The sequence below is a fragment of the Tinamus guttatus genome, unplaced genomic scaffold (genome assembly GCF_059628265.1).
Source record: "Tinamus guttatus ecotype Peru unplaced genomic scaffold, ASM5962826v1 Tinamus_guttatus_pri_ptg000672l, whole genome shotgun sequence".
Taxonomy (NCBI): domain Eukaryota; kingdom Metazoa; phylum Chordata; class Aves; order Tinamiformes; family Tinamidae; genus Tinamus; species Tinamus guttatus.
In genome coordinates this window covers 155,525-177,699 of record NW_028289206.1, presented here as the reverse complement: position 1 = coordinate 177,699, position 22,175 = coordinate 155,525, and the positions used below count along the sequence as shown (strand labels likewise).

Below are 22,175 nucleotides of genomic sequence, written 5' to 3'. Positions count from 1 at the left end.
ATCTACCTTCCTTTCTGATGTCCACCGATATACCTTACTCCCATTTACCCCCCGTACTCGAGCTTTCCTTGTCGATAGTTTCCCGCTGCTTTATTTATTACTGAGTATTCAGCCCCTGTGTCTACCAGAAATTTTACACGTTTCCCTTCCATTTCTAATTCTACCCAAGACTCGGGGAAGGGTTCCGAGTCCCGGCCCCTTCAGTCACTATCTTCTTTTGCCACCAGTACTCTAGGTGGCCTCCTTTCTCCTCTTTCTGGACACTCATTTTTCCAGTGTCCTTTCTTTTTGCAAATTGCACATTGATCCTTTCCTAACCGTACCCCTGTTCCTCTGGGGGGTGGCGGTCCCCTTCTTTGCCTCTCTGATTTTTCTCCTGCTTCAAAAAATCTCCTAGACATTTCCCTTTGGTGTTTCCGATCTTCCCTTCTTATTCTCTCCTGTTTTTCGTCTGGAGTCTCCCTGTTGTTGTACACTTTCTCTGCTACCTTTAAAAGATCCTGTAAGGTTTGCTCCCCCAACCTCTCAATCTTTTGTAATTTCCTTCTTATATCCGGGGCAGCTTGATTTACAAATGCCAAGATGACAGCTGCCCGATTCTCCTCCTTCATAGGATCTAAAGGAGTGAATTGTCTAAACGCCTCTAATATTCTCTCTAAGAAAGCGGCAGGGCTTTCCTCGGCTTCCTGCCTAACAGCATTTACTTTTGCTAAGTTAGTAGGTTTACGCGCCGCCGCCCGCAACCCAGCCATCAGCGTTTGCCGGTATGTTCGGAGACGCTCCCTACCTTCAGGTTGTTCAAAATCCCACGGTGGTCTTACCAATGGGAATCCTTCATCGATAAGGTTCTGCTGCCCGGTGGGTCTCCCGTCCTCTCCCGGCACCAACTTTCGCGCCTCGGTCAGGATCCTTTCACGCTCTTCGGTCGTAAACAGCACTTTTAAAAGCTGCTGACAGTCATCCCAGGTAGGGTTGTGCGTAAACAAGATGGATTCTAATAAATCAATTAACGCCCCCGGTTTCTCGGAAAAGGAGGGGTTTTGACTTTTCCAATTATACAAATCGCTAGAAGAGAATGGCCAGTATTGATACGTACGCTGTCCCTGTGGCCCAGTTGTTCCAATCGTTCTAACTGGGAAGGCATGGGTGGTACTTGATATTCCTTCTTCATCTTCTCTTTGATGAGATCGTGTCCTATATGCGGGACCCCTATCTTCCCTTCTCTCCCTTCTTTGATCACTACTACTCGCCTCCCTTTGTGCCTCGGGCAGAGGTACGTAAGGGAGGGGGTTATGCCTGCTTTCTTCGTCTAATATTTCTGGATATAAGGTCGAATCTGGTAGTACTGCTTTTTTCCCTTCCTTTCTCACTACGTAAATATCAACTTTTCCGTCTTTCCTACCCTCCCCCAAAAGAGGTTTCAGCCATGGGGGTGGATACAGAACCAAATCCTCCCATGTGATTATATATGGAAATTGATCTGGGTGTCCTTCTGACCCAGGTCTCATTATTACCTCTTTTACTCTCCTTATTAATTCTAAATCAAAACTTCCCTCTCTCGGCCAGCCTACATCAAAACTTGGCCACTCACTTTTACAAAATGCCTCCCATCAGTTTTTATACACTTCTACAGACAAATTATGTGCCCGACGTTTAACATATCCAAAATGATTTAACATAAATGACAAAGGGGTGGATTTCCCTTGTCCCATTGTATCAAGCTCGTCGCTTAAAACCAAAGTTAATACAACTGCCAGTAAACCAGTAAGGGCGATTATTAACAGAATTCTCCCTTCCCACACCGGTCTCCTTTCGTTAAGGAGATACGGTGTTCCCAAACAACCTAACCAACCACCCTTCCTTCTCGTGGGAGTCTGAGGGACGTCTCCCTCAGACTCCAGCCGACTATCCTTCGGTGCGTCCACCTGGATTTCTGTCGGCTCACTCTCACCCCCTGAGGCCTCCCTTGACTTATTATCTTTCTCTATCTCTTTCTCCTCCCCTGCATTCGGATCCCGGACGAGCCCCCAAATGTTAGGTCCGGTATCCGAATTGACAGGGAGAGAGAGACAACCACCATAGATATATTGTCTTTTATTAATAGAAGAAAGATAATAAGTATTACCAGCTAGCTGGGGTCCGGGCTTTCCCACGCAGGGGTCACACCACGGACCCCGACCACTTCGAGCGTCCCTCTTTTATACCGTTCTTACCCAAGAGTGTTCCCCCTCCCGTTTTCCTGTTTTGCATTCTTGTTAATGTTATCTATTTTGCTGAATTAAAACATCTGGATAAGCAGCCCCCCTATCATCCTGATTGAGGGCAGGGCACCCTAACCCCGCCACCTATCAAGGGTCCAGACCTTGCCATGAGCAGGGCATCCTGACCCTGCCATCTATCAAGGGTTCTGCCCCTGCCATGAGCAAGACATCCGGACTCTGCCAGTTATCATGGGTCCTTGTGCTCTAAGACTCAGCTTATTCTACATTAGCTATTTAACCCCTACCTTCCCTGCTAATGCACCCTACAATTCTTGACATATCCTACTATGTATTTGATCCTTTATTACACTGTTGAATTGCAAGGTCTTAGCTTATTGTCCACTATCATTTCTATATCTGTCTGATAGTGCCATTAATTTCTCCTACATACTAGATACCGGTACTATCCAAGTTATTGCTTCCCAGTCTTTTTTTTTTTTTTAATTGCCTTTTTCTTTCTGATTAAAGTCTCATTTTCTGTGATTTTCTTTCAATTTTTCCTACCATTATTTCTGGAAAAGCGTTCAGGATTAAGGTTTGGCAGGAGAGACTTGTAATGGCGGTACAGCATGCTACAGGGCTGCTAAAATACAGGCTGTTGTTTCTGAGATCTCATCACTTGACAGGAATCAAAGTAACAAAAGATTTAATGTCTCTTGCACAGTAGGGGCTTGTTCTTTGAAAAGTGCTATTGTCTGTCCCTCCTTTGGGCTTCTTTTAGCATCTGAACTTCTATTACAGAATGGAGAGCATTTCCATCCACAGTGTAGCTCTGAGGTCAGTTTGACCACTCAGGTTTCTGAAAACAGCATTTTTGCTCTGGAAATTCTGTCAGCACTGGTGCAGCTATGAGCAGGCTTGCTCCCTCGTGGCTGGCTTTATTCTCTGCCTCTTTAGCTACTTTTCTGGAGCACTTCCAAATCCTCTGCTTTTCCATTTAGCTATCTAGTGGAGTTTCATATCTTTCTCATTAATCAGCAATTATCTGAAAGTATCTAACAGACTTCAGATACATGTTTTCTCTTGTGAGTCGCATTCATCAGCCTACTGACAAGTTCATATGGGGACTTGGAGCAGAGGGATGATGACTTTTGCTCTAGCTCAATGCCATTGTCAGTTTTTAGGAGAACTGCTTTTCTGTCCAAGTTTGATTTATAATATATAATATGTTATATATTATATATAATATCTAATATATATAATATATATACTGTCTGACTATTTTTGATGTTTCCAGACCCATATTGGTTACAATTGTTGTTCGGTTGACTGATTTTGTTGTTTACAAGTTGACTTCTCTGGAACCAAATACTTTTTTATAATATGTGCCTGTTTTGTATAAACAGTTCCAGAGCACCAATATTATGAACACTTTAGATTAAGATCCAAACCGTCTAATGGAAGTGCTTTCATGTACAATGCATGCTGGAATTTAGTCTCTTGAAAATCACCAGTTTCTGTAGGCCATGTTTCCCTGACAGAATAAGTCTCCAAGGATATACAACGGCCATCAGCTTGGTATTATGTAGTATCAAGTGACCATAACGCATGATAGGAGATCAGCCTAATGTAAGAAACACAAAATATAGACAAAAGAAGATGAATGAAGCCCCTAGACAATACCTCTGTTTACATACTGTGGCAGAAATGCTTTAAAAGACATACGCTTTACAGCTGGAGGTATAATGCTGATAGCATGCCATTATGCAGTCTCAAAATCTTGTTTGAGTTAGACTTACTATTTTTCACTCTTACAGCAGATACTCCTTGTAAACTTAGCAAACTTTGATTCTCATATCTGAGTGGACAGCATCATCACTTTTAGTTGCTTTTTCATACAGGAAAATTGCAAATTTCCTGCAGTTTATGCAAGATGGAGTTTGACAACATTACGACTGGACAAACATCTCTCTCACAATAATGCTAAAAAAACAGTGTTGCCTTTCATGGTGCTTGCAGCCCTTCCTAATGTGATTCCTGATTATAGGTGTTGGCTCACGGTAGCACACAGCTAAACAAACTGAAGTCAAGGCCCAGTACATGGAGTATCCAGGCCAAGAGTAGCAGGGTCTTGGCCTGGAGGACAGGAGGGACAGGGTTGCGGAGCAGCACTCCAGCAGGCTCCCTCCATGGGGTCAAGGCCGCGGCCACTACATCAAGAAAATAGTTCTCCTGCTGCACGAAGCCGCTTGTCTTCTCTCCTTATTCTTTGTGATTCTGCTGAAAGACCTCATCTATTGAACCCAGTTGCTAGCAGCACTTCAGAGCAATCAGGTCATCCCAGTCTCCCAGAAATTCATTGTGCTTTGGGTACATGCAGTACTTGTGCTGCTCATCAGGTTGATACTAGATGTCAGTATTTTATTCCCAGTGACGGTCATTAAGTTCTTTGTAGGCAGAGGTGCAAATTGATTCCATTCAGGGGTGTAGACTTTGCAATCTTTCAAAAGTTACCTTCTTTGCTCTGCCTCTTTGCAAATCTCATGTTGCTGGCCCCTCGGAGAAGCCAAAACAAGTTTTTGCTTGTTTTACATTTTGCTCCCTGCCACATATATGCCTTCTAATCTGCCAGCTAAGAAGGTAGCCAGGCACTCACCCCTCAGAGCAAGTACACCCTTTCCACAACATGCTCCACCTTGCCTTGCCCACAGCACAAGAATTTAAGATCTGTACGGCACCTGGTTCCTTCTTGGACAGCCACGCTCAGTGCTCCTACTTGCTGCTCTTGCTTTAAGATTGTGAACTCATGTGAGTTTTATTCTCAGCTTAACATAACCATATGTATCACAGAATCACAGAATTGTTGAGCTTGGAAGGGACCTCTGGAGATCATCCTGCCCAACCCCTCCCAGCTCAAGCAGGGACACCAAGAGCATGTGACACAGGGTTGCATCCGGATGGGTTTTGAACATCTCCAGAGAAGAAAACTCTGAAACTTCTTTGGGAAGTCTCTTCCAGGGCTCTGTCACCCTCACACAAAAGAAGTTCTTCCCCATAAGGAGTACTTTCAATATTTTAATTTATACCTGAAAAGAGTTTGGCTCCATCCTCTTTACACCCTCCTCTCAGGTATTTGTACATGTTGATCAGATCCCCTCTCAATCTTCTCCGGGCTAAACAGTCCTAGCTCACTTAGTCTTTCCTCGCAAGACAAATGCTCCAGTCCCTTAATCATCATTGTCATTTTACGCTGGACCTGCTCTAGAAGCTCCTCATCCCTCGTGTGCTAGAGATCCCAGACCTGCACCCAGTACTCCACGTGCGGCCTCACCAGAGCTGAGGAGAGGGGCTCAGGATCATCTTGCTGGCGACACTTCTCCTGATGCAGGCCAGGATCCCTTTGGCCACCTTGGCCACGAGTATACATTGCTGGCTGCATACATATCTGTGTAGGAAAATAGCTACCCTTAGGGCTGGATAAGGGTAAAACAAGATGCCATCCCACAAAATACTGAAGAGTTCTTGAAGTTCCACTCAACCGTAGGTTCCTAAGGTAAATATATAAGTGGTAAGAAAAGAAAAAAATGAGCCTGGGTGGGAATCTTCGCAGGCCTGCTAATCAAATACATTTTTAAGTCAGTGAAGCAGAAGTGTATTGTATTTAGTTTTGTAGCCCTCAGGCCATCTTACCAGATTCAAAATCTAGCTATGCAATAATGCCAGGGTTTATTTATTTTATCTGTGTGAAGAACGTGGTTAATTGAGGCTTGTGCAATGAATGGTGAGGATTAGGACAACTGGAAGACAACTGGATTAGGAAGCATGAGAAAGAATAGCCCTTTGGGGAAAGAGCTAGATCCTTTGCTATTCAGAATAGGCAACTGTAATGCAAGATAAAATTATACTACTTTTACAGGTGTTTTAGACACAAGCTTTTTCTTCTGCCCATACTTCCGTTTCATCTGGTTAAATCCTTCAAGCAATATAGATGGCAAATTCCACAATTCCACAGCTTAATTTCTGCAGTCATATTTGGCATGATTCAGGATAATTCCAGAAAGATGATTCTATTAAAATTGCACTTAAGTAAGCACATGGGGATAGGTAGTAAAATTTGGTGCTATGGAACAGAGTTTCTTGAATTATGTTTCTTTAGTAAACCTCTGTTGATTTGCCTTAAAAAAAAGAAACAAACAACTGTTTAAACTTATTCATCTCTTTATTCTAACATATCCAGTTATCTGGTAGGTGTTTTTTTACTAAGAAATAAGGAAACTTACCATCTTGGGATGAGATTTTCAGCTGTCCTTCTGTGAAAGAATGTGGATGGATCTCTGCACTTTTTAAACATACACTTTTAGTTCTCTTTACCCCTGAGTCAGTTCTTCCATCAGGAAGCCTAAAGATAGCAGTGACCTGTTAAGTGAATCCTGTGGAGATTGTGCTGGGTGGGTTTCATCTTGGAGTTCTTTTGTGGTTTGGTTTTGTTTTTTTTTTTCTTTTTTTTCTTTTTTTTTTCAGTACCTCACCACTGACTTTCAGTATTTTCAGCCTATTAACTATACCAGTAAGGTAGACATCTCTTATTTGAAGGACACTCCTATCACAGTGATTGCAGTGAACATATACACGTAAATTCATTTTTAAACTATGTTATTAAATTCACTTACCATATGACTAAAGAAACAGTCATATTTTGGGTTCCAAAGTACCAGGTCCATCCTTTGTGCTCAGACTGACTCAGAGGATATAGATGAATAATGATGACATCCTTGGTCCTTTTTATTTCCCGTTCTTGGGCCTGGTTAATGCAGTTGCAGTATCTTTTTGATTGACTTCTTTTTGAATGTGATCTCTGCTTTGTAAGGTTCTGCAACAGCATTTCACTTCAGTCCTATGACTTTTACTTGTTTCCTTGTTAAAAGGTATTTCATTTAAGCAACGTCGTCAGGCTGAAGCCCTAAGTTTCATGAGATATGTAGGTTTTACTCATACAGAATTAAGGAATTCTTTCTTTTGCTGCAACATGATATATCCATGGAGCTAATGAACCCATACTGGAAACTAACTGAGAAAGTCTTTCTTTACCCCATCACATGGTTTGAAAGAAAAATACCTGCCTGCAAATATTTCTCTAAGACATTTCCTATTAATTTCAGTGAGATATCAGACCAGCACTGAACAGTTTATTTCCCCGTATATCCTGTATTCCATGTTACTATAAGATTGTAATTTCACATCAATCCCGAGCTGTCACAGAAAAGTGTAATCTATTCCTCCTCTTCTACTTCTAAAACCTATATTGCTAGTTTCAGCTTTTGCCCCTCACTAGCACTAGTCTCCATGTTCAGCAAGATTCCAAATGGAAGATAATTTGTATAAAACAGAAAAAAAATCCTGCTTCTCTGATCTGAATCTCCTCAAGGTCATGCAAATGCCCAAATCAGGGCCAAGCGCCAGGGCTGGGCAGCTGCACAGACTCAGGCAGACAGTAGTGATTCAGGGCTCAAATCTATGTTTATTTAAATACAGCAATGAAAAATCTCTTACAGAATGAAACATATGAACACTTTCACAAGACCTGCTGTTATTTTCACTTGCAAAGCCACAAAAAGTGGAGTATCCTTTGGCTTTGGTCAGAAATGAAAACATTTTACAACAGACATTTTCAGAAATAAAAAAATAGAGAGTGAGTGAGTGAGTTAGAAAGGTACGATTGGAAGGAAAATATGTTTTTCTGAAAATCTGCATTTTCCAATAACTTTAATGTTTTCAGCTTTTTACTATTGCAAATCAGTGTTCACCAGGGTGTTTCATCCAAGCTGTTTTCTCTTTTTCTCTTCTCAGATCGAATTGCACAGAATATCATTAAATCTCATTTGGAGACTTGTCAATATACAATGGAGGAACTACACCAGCTAGCATGGCAGACTCACACGTATGAAGAAATTAAGGTCTACCAGAGCAAGGTACAGTCCTGTAATATGCTTTTTTTCCTTCTTCTCCCCATTGTTTGAAATTGTTTCCAGTGCAGCATATTGGGCAAGGATAAACTGATCAGTTTCTTCTTCAAGAGTTAAAAATAAGTTTTTTAAATGCTTAAGCAGCATCTTTCCAGCAAGTTACAATATTTGCTGATGTGAAGTCTTGGGAGAGGTTATAAAATCTAGTTTTCCATTCACAGTTACATTAGGCCTAAGCTTTTTGCAGAATTTCAGTTGACTTTAAGGTCATCAGGATCAGCCCTTCTCCAAAGCAAGAGCTTTCAGAAAATAGGACTACACAGCTTTGTTTTATATAATTTTGAAATCTGCTAGACGTGTCCCTTTTCAGTAGTAAAGTGAAATAGTGAGTAATAAATATTTTCACTACAAGCAAAATAAATATCAATCACTTTTAGATATTAACAATGATGAAAGCAAAGTACTCTGTAAGAAGCAGTTGTTCAAAAGTGATTGGAAAATTGACCAAATTATATTTTCATTTTAGCTCTATGATTTGCAGGTCAAGCTGGCTCAGGATATTGCTCACTAGTAGCTCTTCAGATGTAGACCAGTTCACCGAAACCCTGCTGTGTTTTTTGTGCCTCCTCATTTGTAACATCACCAGCGATGGTTCTGCAACTAAAATTTAGTTGACAGAATAGCTGATCAGGCAACAGACATCAGAGAGCCAAACTTGTTACTTGAAAGCTTTGTGTCTTTGCAGATCTGGCAGAAATAAAGACACACCACAGCTTACAGAGCTGTGGCATGCAACCCAACAGCATCAAGGTGCATGTGCACACAAATGGACAATGAAACTAAGTATCAAGGACATAAAATTCTGGTGTAATCATTGTTAAGATTACAATGATACTTTAAGGATTTTTTTAAAAAAGTTTTAAGCTAGCATAAATATTCCAGTAGATGACCTTCTAGCACTGATCTGCTTCCCCTCTAACAGTACTCTGGGATGTTTGTGTTGCTGTTTATAAATCCTGCACAAAAGCCAGTATTAAAATCAATGGATAGCACTGGCCAATTCAGCCCTCCTTTTGAAGAGACAATGCCAGAGTTCAGATCTCGGACAAACGACTTGTGCAAACAGCCTTCTAATGAGAAGTGTCAGGCAATTTAATAAATAGGGATGCCTTAGCCCTGCCTTGGGCAAAATCCATGGGTTGGGTTGCGCTTTTCTGCCCGGCCACCTGAAATCCTTAATGCTCTAATGAACCCGCTTGCTTACTGCTTTGCTTTTCTCGCATGTTCACGGGAAGACAAGAGAAGCTCTGTGGCAGCAGTGTGCCATTCAGATCACCCACGCCATTCAGTACGTGGTGGAGTTTGCGAAGCGGATAACCGGCTTCATGGAGCTCTGCCAGAATGACCAAATCCTCCTGCTTAAGTCAGGTGGGTACATGCCAATGAACATATATCCCCACAGCCCGCTGCATGCGTACTCTGTTGTCTTGTTTACCAGGTCATTTTAATTTTTAAAGAAGGGCAGCTCCTCAGTCCGTTTCACCAGCATCAGCATGTCAGGAACATTACTTCCTTCTGGTTCTCTCCCTCTACCACCATTTGTGGTGATTTAATACTCACATGCACACAAAATCACCATGAAAACTGAAGTCTCCAACCTGACATGTAGTGGAAGGACCTTGCGAATTCGGCTGGTTGCATCACTCATCTGCTACCCCTTAAGACCCTGCTTGTCATTAGTGGAGCGAGCACAAGGGCCTGCCTCTGTGGTCATCTCTAATCTTTCTAATGAGGCTGCCACAATAGCCTGCAGCCAATGTGCAGGGGGAAAAATCCCTGCTGGCGCCAGTTGGTGTCAGGAGGGATGAGAGCGGATTAGGGCAGAGCCGGAGCTCCGAGCACGCGTGGCGGTGCATGCTTGCTAGAAAGGGCATGGGGAATGGGGGTGCTGCCACGGTGTGGCCTCAGGAACTTCCATCCTTGGTGACAAGGTCTATCGTGGCTATGTAATAGCACCATTTAACTGGGAAGGACAAATGGTGTTAGCAGGTGAGCTGCACAAGTTTAGCGCAAGCTGCGTCATTCGGAGTTTCTTGCTCCCTCCTCACTCCAGAGGAGGCTCATCAAAGCATAAGACATGCTGCTTCTTTCCCTGGAGAACTCTTCTTTAAGTCTGGGAGTCAGTGAGGCTCAGTGCACCGTGCCCAGGGCCACAAGGCAGCGTGGGGCTGACCCAAGGCACTGGGGACAGTGAGGGAGACATGGAGACACAGGGAATACACATGCAGACTCCTGCAAAGGGAAAGGCTCTTCACTTGAGACTGATTTGTAAAGCTCATACCAACTCCAAAACTTCTGCAGATGTCTGCACCTGAAGTAGGTGCAGACACTTGCCTGGCAAAACTAACAACACAATTGCACCTTAAGGAAAAAGTTTTATTTGGCCATACAGTTGGACAGCTCTGGTTAACTTCAGCATGTCTAAACATGTCAGGTTTTATTTTCCATTTTGCTGCTAATGCTAAGCAGAAGAAGTTGGAAAATCAGGCTTTTTCACTCAAAAATATGTGTGCAAAAGAACCCCCAGATTCACAGTTTCTCTTGCAGGAAATTTGGATTTAGGCAGGGAATTTTAAATTGAGATAAATCTGAAATTGTTTTTCTCTTCATTTTTTTTCCAAACTGCATGTTTTTGCATGTAGGGAGTAATAAAAAAGGGTAAGGGGGAAAAAAAAAAGGTGTTTATGGCCATTTCTCAACCTGACAGAAAAATGAGAGAAACAAAAGGAAAACATGATTTAGGAAGGTGTTTTTTTTTTTTTTTGGTAGTTCTTTAATTTTTGTTTTTTCTCTGAAAGCACTTTGTGATATTTCTACTCCTTCAACCATAGGAATCTGATATTCATAACCATACTGAACAAAGCTCCATTTTATATAAAACACGTTTATTAAAAAAGACAACAAATGACTAATTTTCATGAGAAATGCTTGTAGTGGAAAATAATTAGCCAAATACAAAACAAACCCAGCTTACCAATTTGCTGCAATGAAGAAAGTCCACTTCAAAAAAAAAGGTGGGGAGTGGGCTTGGACTGGAAATGTCTCCTTTCTCTAGTCAACCCAGACAGGAGGGAGATCTCATTTATGCATCTCAAAAGAGTGTGTATCCCTCCCCAATGATGCATCTAATGGCTAATGTTTTCCTACATATTTTCTTGAAACTCCCCATATTGTGACTTTTTCAGTAATCCACGACACTTTTACTCTTTTTTGGGTCCCACAGGCTGCTTGGAAGTGGTTTTGGTGAGAATGTGCCGTGCCTTCAACCCACTCAACAATACTGTTCTGTTTGAAGGAAAGTATGGAGGGATGCAAATGTTTAAAGCCTTGGGTACGTCTGTTTCTTTCTTTTCAATCACTGCACTGAACCAAATGGTGGCAGATTTGGTTTTTTGGGAGTAGTGAATGCAGCGGAAGTCTTCAGCAAATTTTGAATCCTGAAAGCTGCATGCTTGAACTTAAAAAGTGACTCCATATCTGCTAGCACTAAGTGGTTTTCGATAGTGGAAAAAAAAAATGCACTGAGAGAGTTCCATGAGATGTTTCCTATTTTGACCTCTAAATTTTGCAAAAAGAAATTGCGATAGAACCAAAATGATTTGGCATCATAGCTCAGTTATATCTGATGTATAAAATCTCTCCCATTTATTGTGCCAAAGGAGTAAAGGAAAGAATTGTTTTTATGCTCATTAGTGAGGAGACTAAAAGGATGGCCCATAGCAAAAGGTAGCAAGGTTTCCATACCTAAGGTACGAAAGATATGAAAAGATATGAAAGGTTTTAGGTTTTCATACCTAAAATGATCAGAATCCGCAGAATTTTTTAAGCTCATAGATCCGTATATTAAAAAATTGCTTCATTTCTCAACATGATATTGAGTGCTACCCAAATTATAAACAGCTAAATGTTTTCTTTTGTCCATCCATGCAATAAATATAATAACAGCTAATTTAATTATGAAAAAATCAGGACTTAACTCAGAGAGATTTACTTCCTTTACATGCATATATTACTATATATGCATATGTATGTGTATATTTTTATTATTAGCATATTGATAACCATAGCATTACTATGGGTTTTGTGGTTATCCATATTACGGATAGATAAATTTTATAAACAGAACATTTGCCTGGGTTAATATGCAGTAGTAGATTTATTTTGATCTTTGCTATACTTTTACATTTTTTCAAAAATGTTTGTACTGTTCATTAAATAAATGTTATACATGGAAGTTATTTAAAGTTACTCATTTTGCTTAGATTTTGGTCATCTATGTCCTTTAGATTAGTATCTGTTTAATAATAACATTACTTTCCACATACATAGAAAAAAAAAATCTGAGATCTCTCTGTGCTTTTGGTAAAGTCATTTCCCTAACTCTTGGTAACTTCATTGGATGTTTTAGTGATACGTGAAGTAGCAAGTTTTCACACTAGGTTGAATTTTTATAGCTGATGGAAGACACCTCTTTTAGAAGTACAAATGTTGACTTCAGATTTTCTTTGACACCAAAACAAGCCAATTTTCAAGTCAAGTTAAAAAGCTGATGAATTTCTATTGAAAAGCATTGACTTTGTCCCCTGTGGTCTGTAGGTTCTGATGATCTGGTGAATGAAGCATTTGACTTTGCAAAGAATTTATGTTCCTTACAGCTGACTGAAGAGGAGATTGCCTTGTTTTCCTCTGCTGTTCTGATATCACCAGGTAATTATTCATTGCAGATCCCACAAAGAATCCCTCTTTCCCCTCATCGCCTCCGTCACCTGTATTTCTTGCCCACCTGTATTTCTACTTATTTAAACAGTTGTTGCTTTTCTTTACGTGGTGTGTTAAACAATTTGATGAATGAATGTGTTGCTCAAATGTACCACCCACTCTTTTTGGAAAACTGTCAGCAGTTAAAACATATTTGAAATAGTTTTGAATGAGAGGATGCCATCATAAAAATTTTCAGACAGACTATGCAGTTATGGAAACTTACAGTCATATCCCGCTCCCCGGCCCCAAAAAAATGTCTGTTTGCTACTTGAACTTAAACCGTAGGAAAAGATTGGCTATGTTTGAGTCAAGGGTCAGCTTACCATCTGTGGGATCTATCATGAGACAAAAGTTGCTGGTGGCAGACCTGGAGCAAGGCTTGGACCTAGGGCCCAGGTGGTGACCCTCCACCCTCTGCATGGAGAAGCACAGTGCCTGGGGAGCTACATGTTCCTCCTTGGATCTCCAGGCAGCTCCAGGTTTCATCTCTGCCCTTTGCTCTGAGGTAGACTCCTCCTGGAAGCACATGGATAAGGGAGTCCGTAATTCTGGTGGGATTGTCCATGTGAGGATGAAGTATAAAATACTGTCCACAGTCCTGTGTGAATTTAGCTGCAAGTGCGACATGGTGCATCTTGGGCCAATGTGCTCTTTTGCACGTGTTCACACACCACAGCTCCTCCCAGGCAAGTGTACTCTGAATCAGCTCAGAATGTCTGGCCACAGGAAAGGAGCTTTGGTGACTGAATTGCCTCAGCAGGTGGATCAGGCTCACAGTTTAATGTGGTGGTAGACCCGCCCCCACCAACTCCCATTAAGAATAACTTCTTTAGATCTCTTTACAAAATAAAAATCGTGCTGCAAATTATTTTTCCAGCATGTTCTGCTAACAGCCTGTTCTAGGTCACTTTGCCCTTTTGCACGTCTGTGGCGGAGATTACAGAATTAGAGTAGCACAGATGGTGTCAACATGTTCATTCTCATCATTGAGAACACCTCCTGAAAGGACTTTGCTCCTTTTGTTTTCCCTTCAAGCAGTCCTTGCAGTACACTGTCTGCTCTGCAATGAGAGGGATTAGCCAGTGACTGCAGGGATAGGAGGGTTTGAGTGGCCCAGCACGTGTGTACCTTGGCTACATCTCTGCTATATGCAGGAATGACAGCTCTGGGATGTTGAACACATGACATCCTGATAGGTCCTTCTCCACCATCCCTCCACCAGTCTGAGAAGAGCAAGCTTGTGACCATGACAAGGTATAGGCAATGTGTCAAGCAGCAATAAATGATGCTCTGTAGGTTATATGCAGTGAGCTTACTCCTGTCCTGGATACCTTGCTAGACCAAACAGATTTCCAGACTGCTGAAAGCAATGAGGTCTGGTGAGGTCTGGACTGTGAAGTTCTTCAAGAGCGTGGTAACAACAGAGGAAGCAGGGGATGGGTTAGTTGTTTCCAATTTGCTTCATATTATGAAGCAACATAAGTTAGAATCACACACAGAATCACAAAAATGTTGAGGTTGAAAGTGACCTCTAGAGATCATTTAGTCAAACCCCGCTGCTCCAGCAGGGACACCCAGAGCACGTGGCACAGGGTGGCATCCAGGGGGGTTGTGAAGATCTCCAGAGAAGGAGACTCCACAGCCTCTCTGGGCAGCCTGTTCCAGGGCTCTGCCTCTCTCACAGTAAAGTTCTTCCTCTTATGGAGAAAAGCTGCTGGAATCCTTGTAAAGAAGATCTGCATTTGACTTTCCTAAAATCTAAGCGGTGTTTTACTTTACTTTTAATTTCCTTAAAATGTCATGAATTGCAAAAATAAGAGCTAGATAGATAGCAATAAGAATATTTTTGCTGAATTCAGAGCACTTTGGGTAAAACAGGGAGATTACTTCTGAGGGAAAAGAGTCACTATGTGATTTCTAGCCAAAAAGAAGTCAAAAGTTTTAAAGAAGACTTTAAAAGAAATCAGATTTCTGTCCAGAATCATTTCCCAGGTAATTTTGGAAGGAGCGAAAATTATACTGCAAGCCAACAAAATCTGGTTACAGAACATTTCTAGCAGTTCTGGGGCTCATGTGCCTTATGCCTGGGTAAAGCCTCTTCAAGTAATGCAATGCTTCCCGCCGACTGTAATGAAACTTGGTTTATGAAATGTCCTTAGCTGCAGGTAGGCACTAAATGGATATCAAAATCCCAATTCAGGCTTTGTAGTTCTTCATATGCCCTTTTTGTTCATGAGGCACCAAAATCTCTTGCATTTTGCCAGCAGTTCGTGTTTCCTGAGAAGCCACGCTCCTTGTAAAACATCTGCAAATACATTAAGTGTTTGAAGAAGCTAGCGACACAGCACTGGCTTTGGGCCAGCTGTATGGCAGGCATGCATTGTGAAAGCCTCCCTATTAGCTCTACTAATGAATTTCAGTCTTGATATACAGCAGTCCTGATACAGCACTCCAGAGCTGTGTGTTTCTTGAATAGCAGCTTCTGTTTCTGCCAAGTAGCACAGATAAGCAGAGGCAATTCCAAGTTCTTTTCACCACGATCAAGCTTGCGGGGGGAGCTGGTGAGACAAGATTAAATACTGCAGCAATTCACAGTTCCACCTGTCATGTCCAAGTTGGCTTTTCCTACACCCAGGCAAGAGGAAACATGCAAAGTGTTTTTCTCCTGTTTCTTTAACACAAATGTGAAAGCACACTTGATGCCTGCTGACTGCTTCTTCCTATAAACTGAACGCATGTGTATCTTTGGCCATGACAGAAGCAATTAAAAAAAAAAGTGATGGGCTGAAGCAGCATGTACATGTGTGAAACAAACTCTTATGAAAAAAAAAAAAAAAAAACTACTTTTTTGATTGGATTACTACCAGGTCAGCCAGACTGCTTGAATTTGGGAAGACAATGAAATTTTTCATTTATTCTTTTGCCAAAATAATAACAATAAATAGTAGAAAAGGAAATCTTTGTGCCCCACACTAGTTGTTCCAGGTAGTTCAAAACATCTATTTGATTTTATAGAAATAAAAAAAAATTGAAGTATTTGTCCATTTAAGTACCATCCCGCCCCATTCCTTCCAACACTGGTATAGGGACACTGACATTTCCTTAAGTGAAATACTAAGATTCATTTTATTCTCTTTTCAGAATTTTCTCTTTTCACATGAGTGCTATAACTACCATGCTGGTGGGTATTTATTTGGGTTGATTTCTTATTTCCGAGATTAAGACATTGTAAAATGACCTCAACAATGGATGCTAGAACATCTCCACCAACAAACATGCTGATCCCTGCACTCTACTCCCCCTTCCTCTGAATTTCCGAATAATCACATCCCCTTTTTTCCCATCTTCCTTTTCACAGAAGGAGAGCTTCTGATTTGACCTTTATCTTCTGTTCAGCATTACAATTTTGCCTAGTAGCCTATACACTCTCATGTAGATGAGTCCAAATTCCTACAAGAAAAGCACAGAACTGAACTGAATTTCTCATATTCTTATCACTAGTCACTTATTTATTGACTTTTTTTTTCCAACACTTTTGCAAATGTAACTAGAGGTATCTCTGGAATTCCAGCCAAAGTTGTGGATGGTTTTTAGGTTTTAGAAATCACATTTTGGGGTGCAAATTCATATCCGTTGTAAGAGTTTCACCTAGCTCTTGTCATAAATTTAACCACGCTTGCACTATATAAAGCATACTCTGTGACAGATAATTTATGAAACCTCTGCACCAACAGCTTCAGTCTATTTTTAAGCTTATTTCTGTGACAGAAAGACAAATCTTTAAGGATTTCTCTCTACAATAAACCTTTCTAGTTTCAGCGTGGCACAATAGGCCTTGATTTAATACTTTTGAAATGCATGTTTTGCAATAGCGTAAAATTTGGCATCTAACTTTGGAAAAACTCTACATTCTTCTGTGTGCTCATTTCTGTGGGTGCTGTGTACACTCTTAGCTAATTCTCTTTCTATGCCTACTAATGCAACAGAAAAACAGAGCGATTTTTTCTGAGCACCTGCTAAGTATTTGGAAATTTGGTGCCTTTTTTTAAAAAAAGTTTTTGATGATGTACACTTACCATGCAGTCTTCTTGCATTGTGTCAGAAAGCAGCTTCTATACAGAAATACTCTTGTAATGTAGTCCATATGATGAGCATCTCACAGAAATGGTCCACTTACAGTGTATATATGGAATATTTTAGTAACAGAAGAGGAGAAAAAAAAAGAGCTCTAAATAGAAAAGTTTGGTTTTTGTACCTTCTAACTCATGTCCTGTGACAAAACGGATTATTTTTCATTTCCTGTTTGAAAGCTAAATCTGTACCAAGCTTCAGTTTCGTTTGTGAGAGCTGCCGAAGGAAATAAGTTTGCAGCATGGGAACATAATAGTCTATTGGCGCAGTAAACACATTGCATTGATATTTTCAGAATTATCTTGAGGTCTGCTACTTCATTTGTGTGTGGTTGTTTTAAGAAGCCATGGCTTGTGAGAACACAGATCTTAAGAAAGACCTCCTACACGCATTGAAATCAATGGAGATTTGAGTATGGCAGAAGCCATATACAGTACCAAACAACTGTATATGTAATGTTTTTTCTCCCAGATAATCTTTTATTTTGTCTTGTTCAAAAAGAGAGCATTTCTAAATAATGAGAAATTTACACTTCAAGATGTCACAACAACTCATAATTCTGTTGAATTATTAAAGAAATTCTTTTGAAGGAAGCCATTTCTTTTTAGTCAGAATATAATATTTGGTCTCAAAACGTTAGCCTAATAAATAATGAGATATATTTTGTTTTAATTTTTAAATAATTATATTCTATTATTTTCAAAGGACTGACTGTTTTGATTAATATGTTTATTATTTATGGATTAAAAAGTCACTGAAATGACATGACATATTTTTCACCTCAGCACTACGAAGCTAGAAAAACACTGTCTGTAGCAAAAGAGAATAATTAAATGCTTGGACCTTGTTAAATTTCTTCTTCTACCTTTCTCTCCTCACTCAAACAAACAAATGTAGAGCAACAACATTGTGTTGCTCTACATTTTATATGTGTTAATTAAACTCTCAGGTGATCCTTTAATGGACGGAGAAATTCTGCCTCTGAAGCCACGTGTTAATCTTACAGTCCTCAAGAGACCTGTGGTTGCTGTGAAAGCCCACAGGACACTATGTCCATCCGTGAGCATGCCCCACTTCCATACTTTCCTTGGTTTGAGCCTCTGCCTTTCTCTTTCTCAGATCGAGCCTGGTTAATAGAGCCAAGGAAGGTCCAAAAGCTTCAGGAAAAAATTTACTTTGCACTTCAACATGTGATCCAGAAGAACCACCTTGATGATGAGACTTTGACAAAGGTAAATTATTAAAAAGAAAGACGGAGTACTCTGAGATCTTGTGTCTTTTTAATAGCGACTCCTCTGTCCATTGGTTCATTAGTGTAAGTTAAAAGGAGCAAACTAAGTGTTTGCACTGAGTGGGAGAAGAAGAAAGTTGTTCCTGTACTCCAGTCTCTGAATGTCTTTCCTTATTCTTTCTTTCTTGTGCAAACCTCTAATGACTTTATTTAGTGCCCTTAGGTGGGATTGCTTTATAAAAACATCCCTGGAGGCAGGAGATGTGTCCTTCTTCGTAGACACATTCTTTGACACTTGACTAAAAATTTCAGGATATCTTTGTTTAATGGTACGAACAATTTCTGGTGTGTTGGATAGGTGGTTCTGATTGAGCTCAGAGTGTTGTATTTAGTCAGACAACAAGATGCTACTTTAATTCACTTTAGAAACTGTAATTTTATTTTCACCTTCTTTCTTTTTTTTTTTTTAATATCGCACAGTTAATAGCCAAGATACCAACCATCACTGCACTTTGCAACTTGCACGGAGAGAAACTACAGGTATTTAAACAATCTCATCCAGATATAGTGAACACACTGTTTCCTCCATTATATAAGGAGCTTTTCAATCCAGATTCTACCACTGGCTGCAAGTAAAGGAGAAGACAGAATTGTCATATAGTCATGGAATGCGTCACTGCTAAGACATAAGAATTGTTTTCATGAAGAACTTATTAAAAATGTCACTACTGCAACACTAGGAATGTCCTGCACTTAATAGAATTATTTTTCACCGCTACAGTTTGAAGAATGTAAATATGCACCTCTGAGTGGGGTTATTTTTTTTCTTTTCTTTGTTTACTTTTTTCTTTTTTTCTTCTTTTTTTTTTTGAGATGACCATGAATATAAAAATATAGGACACTGGGTTTTACCTTTTTTTATTATTTTATTGGGATATGTTTTGGGAGACAACTGTTCATAGAAATTTATTGTAGATATAAATGAGAATAGAGCAGTATTTTGCAGTATTACTCTTGCTGTTTGTTGTTCAAATATAATTTAAGAAAATTCCACTTATTAGGCTTGCCTATTTCTCCTTTTTAGATAGTTTAATGCATGTGGAAATTTGTAGCTGTCTTGGAAATTATTGTGCATGTATGGAATACACATATAAATATGTATATGTGCTATATACATATATATATATGTATGTATTATATACATACATGCTCTAGCTTAAAAATACCATGCCTACTTTTGAAGGATGCTCAGTCAGGCTCTCATACATTTCTTACTCTCCAAGTAAAATATTCAGTTTAATTTGGTCAGTCAAGATTTACTTTGCCAGTCAGAGTTAAATCATCAACTGCCTATGTATAACGACAGGATCTTTTCTGAGATGTGTAATGTAGTACATCTGTGCAATCTGTAAATGAAACATCAGGAATGTATCAATGGTGCAAAAGCCTTGTCTGGAAGATTCAAGTGGAAAGAGGAAAAGGGGCTTTTTTGAGTTTTCCTCTGGGGTAGGGATAGAGTATATACAAAAGTAACAAGACAATATCTGATGTCAGTAAGTATCTAAAACAGAGTAAAAAGTAGACTATCCCACTCTTACATTTTTCTGATTTGCTAAAAAAAAAAAAAAAAGGTTTTATTTTATATGTTTCTCTGAAAAGTAATTACAAGGCTTGTTTGGTTTTTGCTGAAGTCAATGGAAAGGCATATAGTAATCTCAGTGAAAACCATAGGATGCCTAAAACGTAGCTCTGAAGAATAGCAACCACAGGGGAGAAAGCAAGTGAAGAGGAAATTCAAAGCGAGCAAAAATCATGATTAAAAAGGCAACCTTGATATCACATAGCTATCATATAGATGAGCTGATGGTTTCCATTTTCCATATACATATGCACGTACATGTATGTGTATATATACATATATGCTTGATTTATATGCTCTTCAGGAGGGGAGCAAAGGATCAGGGATTTTGTCTGTCTCTGAACTGACTTTTGACTTTGTCCATTGTCTTGCAAAACCAAAGGCCAGCACAGATCAAGTTCTGATCTGGAAACATGCAGATTGAATTACAATAGCTGCCACCACTTCAGCCCTGTCAAATTCCGATTCATGGTTTTAAATTATAACTTTATATTACAGAACACAAACCAAGCAAAGGAGAGTGAAAGACAGCTACAGACTCAATCTTGCGGACCAACTAAATTTAGTTAGCCGTCATGACTAATGCCTCTGGATGCTGCCAGAGTCACAAACCATAGGCTTCCTACCTGTGAAAGAGCAAGGTTCAACTTTCCCCATGATTCTGTGCTTACTACCCTTTTATCCTGAAGAAGCTTTTCAAGAGAAGACTCCTCTGATGTCCTTTTTAGAGAGGCCAAAAGACGAGCTGTGTGCAGGCTTGTGCAGCACTACAGTGTCATGGGAGCCCCCAGGGATACAACTGGCCCAGGACACATGCAGAAACACAGATTGTTGCAATAGGTTAATGCCTCCAGCTTTTCCAAGAGACTAACAGAGCTCTCATGTCCCTCTTCTGTTCCTCTTTCTGCAGGATCAAATAATTAACACGCTATTTCAAGGGTATTTTATAAAGATTTCCCTTGTCCTCCATCATGAGGTTCATGAGACATGTCATAACAGACATCCAAACTAGACAAACCAACAGTTGTTTGTCTGTTCTTTCTGTGTAGCAATCTCTTAGATACAACAGCAATCATAAATCCTAAATTTACAGGTGTTTCTCTGAAAATCCATTTCAACTCCAGAAAATAAAAAATGCCATAATCAGTTGAGCTGAAAATAATTTTATTGTAAATGTGATAACAACTGCAAAATTTCAACAGCAATTTCTAAAATATTTGTTTTACTCCAAACTCAGGGCACATTTTGTGATTTCTACTAATGACATTAAAATGCCATAAGTTAACATAGATACGAATGCACTGCAGTTGGTGCTTCTGTATACCACCTGAGCTCTAAAAATGGAACACTTTATAAAAGTGATATATCTTTTTACATCTTTTATATGGCAAGTTCGTGAACAGGACCACAAACTCCGCCTCTTTCTAATTTCTGGAATCTTAATGAGCTATATTTATCCATGGCCCATATGGGAAAATGTCCAGTCCAGCTAACATTAGAAGAGATATGTTTGATCTCTGAGGCTTAATACCTACCTTCCTTTTTCCAAGCACAGGAACATGCACATATGTGTATTTGAAATCCTTTTTAAAACAGTTTAATATATTAAACATATGATATTTAGGCAGCCTACAGAAATACAGATTAGTTTATATAAATTTCTGTCCTTGGTGTTAGTAAATAAAGAAGTTCTGCTGTGTTCATATATGGCTCTCACTGTTATGTGCTGCCTCTTGTAAATATTTTATTCTTTTCAAATCACGATATCAATTCTTTAGATTTTTGACTTATGTTAAGATAACTAAATGAAGGTGACCAGTGAAAAAGACATTATTTATCTGTATCCATATTACTTTTCATCACTAGTATCTAAAACCCTTCAAGTAAGTTCCTAGAACTAATATTTGCCACATCTACTCTGGTATAATGGCTAATCATAGAATTACAGAATCACGGAATGGTTGAGGTTGAAAGGGAGGTCTAGAGATCACCTGGTCTAACTCCCCTACTCAGGCTGGGTTATCTAGAGCACATTGACTTTTTCATGTCAAGTTCTTCACATGGGACTTATTTTTCAATAATGAACACCAGATTTTTAACAAAAAAAAAAGGATTTTAAATATATATTGCATCTTCTAGCATTGTTTTCAGATAATGCAACCACAAAGATCTAAGTTATTGTTGGTGTC

The 22,175-nt window shown here is 39.7% G+C and overlaps 1 protein-coding gene across 1 annotated transcript in view; it reads left to right on the top strand.

Moving 5' to 3' along the window:
- Nucleotides 1–19,800, top strand: part of RORB (RAR related orphan receptor B) — a 41,470-nt gene extending 21,670 nt beyond the window's left edge. Inside the window, exons 4-9 of the mRNA XM_088536439.1 lie at nucleotides 8,049–8,170; nucleotides 9,460–9,592; nucleotides 11,448–11,555; nucleotides 12,821–12,931; nucleotides 18,236–18,348; nucleotides 18,828–19,800. Of these exons, the coding sequence (XP_088392565.1) occupies nucleotides 8,049–8,170; nucleotides 9,460–9,592; nucleotides 11,448–11,555; nucleotides 12,821–12,931; nucleotides 18,236–18,348; nucleotides 18,828–18,983 (743 nt within the window). The 3' untranslated portion in view covers nucleotides 18,984–19,800. The remainder of the gene's footprint in view (nucleotides 1–8,048; nucleotides 8,171–9,459; nucleotides 9,593–11,447; nucleotides 11,556–12,820; nucleotides 12,932–18,235; nucleotides 18,349–18,827) is intronic.
- The last annotated feature ends 2,375 nt before the right edge of the window (nucleotides 19,801–22,175 follow it).